We start from the raw sequence: 8,016 nt of genomic DNA on the forward strand, positions 1-8,016 counted from the left end.
GCTCAGCTCACCTCTACTGACTAGGGTTGGAGATTCGTGCGAACGAGGATACCTATCACGATCGAACGGGCAGTTCAAACAGGCTCGAAACAGAGAAAACGAAAAACGCAGGGGGTTATCAGCAAAAACAACACAGGCCAGCGCGTCCAAACTGCCAGCATGGACGACACTTGGTGGCTTCTAAGGAACTAGGTTATCACCTTTTGCAAGTAGTAGGACCAAAGCTTCACATGCAATGCAAGTTCCTGGACTTGAAGTGTAATTAGCTCTTGAACAAAACTGCAGATATAAGTTTGACGGAGTCCTGCTGGTCCGGCTTCATCCGTCCTTTTCCATCCTGTATCTGAAATTTATTCCTTGGACGGTTGGAGAAGGTTGGAGCTGTAAAGTCCACCCGTCTGAATCAGGTGATCGCTAGCGAATTCAATGCAACAATGGCGATACCTCTCGGCATAATCGCTAGGTACTACTAGATTTTTTTCCATTTAGAAACTCGCAGCCTCCATACCAGGAGAAGAGTTAGAGCCAGAGCCCAGAGCAGACACCGCAAGGCAAAATTTTCACCTCACCGGCTCATCGTCACCCTGCAACAAGCAAGCAGAGAGATGCTCCTCGCGTTGCTCACCGTGCTCGCTTGGGCGTGGCCCGCCGCGGCATCGGTGGCATCGCAGCCAATCGGATCAACATGCCAGCGCCGGTGCGGTGGCGTGGACATCCCGTACCCGTTCGGCATCGGCCACGGCTGCTACCTCTACACGGGCGAGAACGATCTCACCTTCGGCCTCACCTGCAACCTCACCGCGGCAGGCAGCTACGCCCCCTTCTGCGGCGGCCTGGAGGTCCTGTCCGTCTCCCTGCCCCGCGGCAAGGCGCGCGTCCGCAACAACATCAGCGCCTGGTGCTACAACGCCACGTCCCGGTCCATGGACGACCAGAGCGGCAACCTGTGGACGGACGTCTCCGACTCCTCCTTCACGCTGTCGGACGAGGAGAACCGGCTCACCGTCGTGGGCTGCAACTCGCTCGCCTACGTGAGCTCCTCCTCGGTGTCCCAGTTCGCCACGGGCTCTGACTACATGACCGGGTGCATGGCCACGTGCCCGGGAGGCGCTGCCGCTGTGCGGCAGCTGGAGAATGGCTCCTGCGCTGGCATGGGGTGCTGCCAGGCCGCCATCCCCAAGGAGATCAACTCCTACGGGGTGGTGTTCGAGGAAAAGTTCAACACCTCCCAGATCAAGAGCTTCAGCCGCTGCAGCTACGCCGTCCTGGTTGAGGCGTCGGCGTTCGACTTCCGGACCACCTACGTCACCACCGGTGACTTCATGGAGTCCACCGGCGGGGCGGTGCCGCTGGTGCTTGACTGGGTCGTAGGGAAGGAGACGTGCCAGGAGGCGAGACGGAACGCCACGGCCTACGCCTGCGTCAGCGGCCACAGCGTGTGCGTCGATTCCAGAAACGGCCCGGGATATCTCTGCAAGTGCTCTCGTGGATACGAAGGCAACCCATACTTGCAAGGCGGCTGCCGAGGTCTGCGCTTCGTCATACCTGTGATGAACGATATTGTTTCATGTGCTCAGATGATTCTCTGTAAGAAAAACATAATAATTTTGGTTTGCTTTTGCAGATATTAACGAGTGCGAGGGGGGCGAGTACCCGTGCTCTGTTCCTGGTACCTGCATCAACACTCCTGGGGGATCCAGGTGCACTTGCCCTGACGAGACGATAGGCAATGCTTATACCGGCACATGCGAGGCGGAGAAATCTCAACTTGGAGTGCACATCGCAATTGGTACGTCATTTCCAATTCTCCGTTGTCTACTAATTCAGTTCCTTGACTGCATTTGGTTTCCCTATAATATACACAAATCCATGCCACCAAACATTTGGTGTATATATCTGCAGACGTAAAACTGACGCTTGTTGAATTCTTCAGATATCTGAAATCTTAACTGGTATACCTCTTACTGCAGGTGTTAGCGTCAGTGTAGTTGTACTAGTAATCAGCATGTCTTGTGCTTATATGATCCACGAAAAGAGGAGCCTCGCCACTGTTAAAAAGAGGTACTTCAAGCAGCATGGAGGCCTCTTGCTGTTCGAGGAAATGAAGGCAAAACAGGGAGTGTCCTTCACACTGTTCACCAAGGAGGAGCTAGAAGAGGCAACGGGCAAATTTGACGAGTGCAACGTGCTCGGAAATGGAGGCAACGGGACCGTCTACAAGGGAACCCTGAAAGACAGCAGGACCGTCGCCATAAAGAAGTGCAAGCTCATCGACGAGAGGCAGAAGAAGGAGTTCGGGAAGGAGATGCTCATCCTATCCCAGATCAATCACCGGAACATCGTCAAGCTATACGGCTGCTGCCTCGAGGTGGAGGTCCCCATGCTCGTCTACGAGTTCATCCCCAACGGCACCCTGTACCAGCTCATCCACGGCGGCGACCGGCACCACCACCAGGGGTCGCGTGTCTCCTTCGCGACGCGCCTCAAGATCGCGCATGAGTCCGCAGAGGCGCTCGCGTACCTACACTCCTGGGCCTTGCCCCCGATCATCCACGGCGACGTGAAGTCTCCCAACATACTCATCGACGACAACTACACCGTCAAAGTTTCAGACTTTGGGGCCTCCACGCTGGCCCCGACTGATGAGGCCCAGTTCGTGACGTTCGTGCAAGGGACCTGCGGCTACCTCGACCCGGAGTACATGCAGACCTCCAAGCTGACGGACAGGAGCGACGTCTACAGCTTCGGCGTCGTCCTCCTCGAGCTGCTCACGAGCAGAAAGGCGCTGAACCTTCAGGCGACCGAGGGCGAGGTGAAGAACCTCTCCTCTCATTTCCTCCTTGCTGCGAACGCGAGGAGGCTCGACGAGATAGTGGACGTTCAGATCGTCAACGAGGAGAGCATTGAGCCGATCGAGCAGGTGGCCGGGCTAGCAAAGCAATGTCTTGAGATGAACAGCGAGAAGAGGCCATCGATGCGGGAGGTTGCCGAAGAGCTAGGCAGGCTAAGGAAGCTTCTGAAACATCCATGGGATCAAAGGAGTTCCGAAGAGGAGATGCGGGGTTTGCTTGTTGGGTCGCCAACACCAAGCACATATTCTGATGTTGAACTGAGCAATGCCTATGTCAGCTTGGACGACTCTGCGTATCTAGGAGTGCAATCTCCGCGGTGATTGCATTTTTTTGTTGATTTTGTGGGTATCTACGTTTTGTCAATTGTTGTACTAAGATTCGTTGTGAACACTCGGTACTTGTGCAGTCCCAACTAGCATCTTCCCTCCTTGATATAGAACAATGAGAGCTACTTTATCTTTGGAACCTCTTTACTGACCTTTTTTGTGTGTGAATGCGTGATTATTTCTCGGTTGACTGAGAATTAAAGTGATGTCACCCAAATCTCAATTACAATTTAGCTTCCAACTGAAAATTTTCAGTTGCAAACTTGCAACTACAAAAACTCAGTTGCAAAAGTTGTAACTGAAATATCTCAATTGCAACTCAACTTACAACATAGGACACATGAATTACGGTGCAAATATGATGGTGATGAACTTGATTAAGAACTAAGTTAGTTCTCACTGGTTTTGAGTGGTGGTTCTATAAGCCTTTTTTAGGCTTATAAAAAACTTATTTTCTATCAATGAATCCAAACACAAAGCTTTGCGTTTATGCGAAAAAATATTTTTATTCATTTTTTGCTAACTAGCACAGTGGCATGCAGACATCATTTGTACTATTGTTTATAATATCCACCATTACATATAGCCTTAATCGCCATAAAAAAGATGGAAGGTATTCATTATTTTGAACATAGTATAGAAATATAGAACAACACAAATAGAAAATAATATGATAAGGAAGTCAAATATAGATGGAAAATATCACTTGAAACCACATCAATTTCAAGTATTGAACGCATGCAGCAGCTTGCCCTTTTCATTTTTCTCATAATGCATGGATTGTTTAGTTTCTATGATCTAGAAAATCTATGCACCAAAAGGACCCACATAGATTACATGTGTGAAATATAAGAAGTATATTATATATTCCATATCAACTTTCTCAATCACTAGTAATCACTAGTAGAGAATAGCCTATCGCTCGCGTGCTGATTTTGCTTACCAGTCGCGTGTGGCCTCCGCATGCGGTCAAAATGTTTAATGGCAGCGTGTGGTATGTTTAGCTGAGGTTGGGTGGTTAGGAGGATGGTTGTACCCCCAGCCCACCATTTCAAACCCCAGGTTTAACATCTGTGTGTCTCATAAAGGCGAAATATTCATTCAATGGGAGACGACGTTCCCGTCGATAGCGAGGCGCTAGTGGTGACTTTGTCAATTTCAAGATCCAATCCACCGGTTCAGTCCTCCATAGGTGCTCATAGGGGTAGGATGTGCGTGTGTGCGTTCATAGGGGTGAGTGTATGCGCGTGTATGTGAGCGTCTACATTTGTACTGTGTTTCTAAAAAAAGTATATGTTTAGCACATACATTACCAAATACATACACACACATGATACAATTGTACCAGTACCACCAAACCATTATTTGATCTCAAATGATACAATTATACAGTACCAAACTATTATTTGATCTAAAATGTCAGAACCGAAGATCAATCATAAGCTAGTTAGTAATCTAAACTAGAATCACATAGATGAGCAGCATCAGGACGAAGGCGGTCTTCATCCGATTCCTCCTTATATCTCTCCTCTCTCTCCAGCTAGATAGTGCCCGTATCTAGGTTTCACCTCCTCCATAGTGTTGTACCGCGTGTAGATGCTGCAAAAATGGTGTACATGTATCCAACAACCTTCTCAATTGGTATAGACTCCGGTACCCCACCCTTGTAAACGACATGCAACGGCATCTCTACGCATAAGATAAATAATATACAGAGGCCAAAACACTCACAAACAATCGCTTTAGGGAGAGGTAGGGAAATGAATCCATTGCGCAGAAGAATGGACTCCGGGATACATTTGAATTTATACAATAAAATTACTCTGGAATCCTCCTGAACATAAACATCTCCAGCAAAACGATATGTACCCCCTCCTTTCTTTCACTAGGTCCAAACTGAATCAAACATCAATTATTTTTGTTTAGTTTTCACTGCTAACAAAAGGATATTTTTTCTAAACATAATTAGCATAGCTAAGACTCAAAGTTGGGCCAGCGAAGATAGATATAACGGACTCACCATTAGGACAACTCAGAATTATACGAGGGTTGATATATACTATGTTTTCCTTTGTTCCAGGTAGTCACATGCAAATTTATCCAAATTTAAATAGACCAGTTCTGTCGGATTTTCTAAAGGAGATTGAAAGTTTCGTTGGTTCCAGGAGTATGCGCTTTTTTAAGTTTCTAAAGTCGAGATAGTTGAGTAATTGTTCACGTAAAGAAAAAATATTGTAAGTGTTGCTTTTGAGTTGCTTGCCTGCCCTCCAAGACACTGACAATTCAGACTCGAGGAGAGGCGCCGTGCCACGGCCTCCGACGAAGCTCCCATGTAGTAGCACGTATGTGCGCTTGGCAACCCCAGCTTCGCTCTCGTCGACAGCATACCTTGCTCTGAATCGTTGACCAGTACCACACAGTTAGCACAGAAACAATTTTCTGTCGGTTTCAGCGAGCCTCCGTTCCACGTGAGCGTGAGATAATATTTGCTTGACATTTGGGTAAATCCAACGTGCGATTGCATAACTTCTCCCGCGTTCGAATAGTTTAGTCTATTCAAGGATGGTGGAAATGGATTGGCAGCAGCAAATGGCAAACCAAACCAGCTATGTTCAGATGGTTATCGAGACTAATCTGCTGATAAGTTGTTCTTCTTGTGACTATTTTAGTGAAGCGTGCGCTGCCGGGTCAAGGGAGACCGAGTGCATAATGACTGGATTCAGACTAATTTAAACTTGCAGGTCTAATTCTCCCACTAGTACTTTTTTTTAAGCTAAAGGATGGCTGCGTTTATGATGTTAGACGAGGATTTTACGGCGTTCTCAGCAAAGGACAGCTTTGCAGCTGTATTTTACTGCATGTTGCAAGAATGCAAGATACCGTGGCCCATTTGTTATCGATCGAACGGGTAAACCAGTCACTTTGCATTCTCCGAAATGCTGAGGGTTCCGCGACACGCAGGGCAATTGCTTGACACCGACCAGCTTTGTCGCGAGTGGATTTGAATCGTCCCGCAAACAGGCTATTCTTCTGGCTTCATTGTGAAGAACAAAACCAAGAGCTAGCTGCCATGTCTGCATCGAGTTACAGATAATGGGTCACATTTGTCCAGCTATCCCGTTCTGTTAGGAAACACATATAAATCATACTCCCTCCGCTCCATAATAGTTATCGATAATTCAGATGTATCTAGACTTATGTTATGTATAGATATACGTCTGAATCTCCGACAACAAATGTGAAACGGGAGGGAGAGGTACTGGATTGGTGAAGAGAACGTACTGCCGCGTTCACCTGGTGATGGAGATCAATTCTGTTCATACGTCAAAAGGAGATTAATGAAGAACGCTGGTGTGAAGGGGTACTAGAAAGGTCGACTGATCCTTTTTTTTGGGCACCCACTCGTGCAGCTTGGGCCTGAAGATCAACGTGCATCAACAACCACATCAGACTAAACATGCCTCTTGGTAAACTTTCCCCAACACCTGTCTACGTCGTGTCATAAGTCAGGCCGTGGCTGCGTGCAGATGGGACATTTGTGTTTTGATCGTTTCAAACCTCAGAATGGTCTAATTAAACCCCTATTAGTTCACAGTAATCACCAACAACTAAAACACTCCCCTCCAGCCGAGCCATTGCCATCGCCACCTCCCAGCTGCGCCTCTTGGAGCCGCGCATGAGCGAGAAAGAAAGATGATTCTCGCGTTGCTGATCGCGGTTCTAGTATGCTGGGCTGGTCCGCCGCCGGCAGCAGCCGCGGGGACGGCGATGCAGCCGGGGGAGGCGTGCCTGCGGCGCTGCGGCAACATCGACATCCCGTACCCGTTCTGATGTTGAACTGAGCAATGCCTATGTCAGCTTGGACGACTCTGCGTATCTAGGAGTGCAATCTCCGCGGTGATTGCATTTTTTGTTGATTTTGTGGGTATCTACGTTTTGTCAATTGGTGTACTAAGATTCGTTGTGATTGTTGTGAAGTGTATATGCGGATTGCCTAGCCCTTTCCATCAGTTCGAACTTTTGGTTCAAGTGGCTAGTGCATGAAGCTTAACATGGTATCAGAGCCCCAGGTCTCGAGTTCAAATCCTGGTTTTCGCAATTAAGCCTAAAAATTGCTGTTGCCACCCCCTCTTTGGCCACCGCTGTGTTTCGGTGTGCTCTTCTTCTTTCACGTGTTGACTTTCTCTTCTTCCGTCACACGCGAGTGGGGGTGTTGTGAAGTGTATATGTGAATTGGCTAGCCCTTTCCATCAGTTCGGACTTTTGGTTCAAGTGGCTAGTGCATGAAGCTTAACATGGTACCAGAACCCCAGGTCTCGAGTTCAAATCCTGGCTTTCACATGGTTTTCGCAATTAAGCCTAAAAATTGCTGTTGCCCCCTCTTTAGCCACCGCTGTTTCGGTGTGCTCTTCTTCTTTCACGTGTTGACTTTCTCTTCTCCCGTCACACGCGAGTGGGGGTGTTGTGAAGTGTATATGTGGATTGCCTAGCCCTTTCCATCAGTTCGGACTTTTGGTTCAAGTGGCTAGTGCATGAAGCTTAATAGTGATCACTCGGTGCTCGTGCAGTCCCAAATAGCATCTTCTCTCCTTGATATAGAACAATGAGAGCTACTTTATCTTTGGAACCTCTTAACTGCCCTTTTTTTTATGTGTGTGATTATTTCTCGGTTGACTGAGAATTAAAGTGATGTCACCCAAATCTCAATTACAATTTAGCTTCCAACTGAAAAATTTCAGTTGCAAACTTGCAACTAGAAAATCTCAGTTGCAAAAGTTGTAACTGAAATATCTCAATTGCAACTCAACTTACAACTTAGGACACATGAATTATGGTGC

The 8,016-nt window shown here is 47.7% G+C and overlaps 1 protein-coding gene across 2 annotated transcripts; it reads left to right on the forward strand.

Moving 5' to 3' along the window:
* The first annotated feature begins 360 nt into the window (after positions 1-360).
* LOC124692586 (wall-associated receptor kinase 2-like) lies at positions 361-7,132 on the forward strand. 2 transcript variants are annotated; one of them, XM_047225985.1, is made up of 4 exons: positions 361-1,527; positions 1,625-1,789; positions 1,971-3,152; positions 7,060-7,132. In XM_047225985.1, exons 1-4 carry the CDS (start codon positions 606-608, stop codon positions 7,077-7,079), a joined length of 2,289 nt encoding a protein of 762 aa, XP_047081941.1. In that variant the 5' UTR covers positions 361-605; the 3' UTR covers positions 7,080-7,132. The 2 variants fall into 2 exon arrangements, with proteins under 2 accessions (XP_047081941.1, XP_047081940.1); XM_047225984.1 differs by lacking the exon at positions 7,060-7,132 and having other exon boundaries at positions 363-1,527; positions 1,971-3,320.
* Positions 7,133-8,016: the final 884 nt, after the last annotated feature.

Source organism: Lolium rigidum, chromosome 2, assembly GCF_022539505.1.
Source record: "Lolium rigidum isolate FL_2022 chromosome 2, APGP_CSIRO_Lrig_0.1, whole genome shotgun sequence".
In the NCBI taxonomy this organism is placed as follows: domain Eukaryota; kingdom Viridiplantae; phylum Streptophyta; class Magnoliopsida; order Poales; family Poaceae; genus Lolium; species Lolium rigidum.

Bases quoted from the DNA above. Each gene is read 5' to 3' on its own strand.
- LOC124692586 (XM_047225985.1), top strand. From the start codon at position 606: ATGCTCCTCGCGTTGCTCACCGTGCTCGCTTGGGCGTGGCCCGCCGCG. The intron at 1,790-1,970 runs GTACGTCATTTC...CTCTTACTGCAG, and splicing joins TGGAGTGCACATCGCAATTG to GTGTTAGCGTCAGTGTAGTT. The intron at 3,153-7,059 runs GAGTGCAATCTC...CTGCGTATCTAG, and splicing joins GGACGACTCTGCGTATCTAG to GAGTGCAATCTCCGCGGTGA.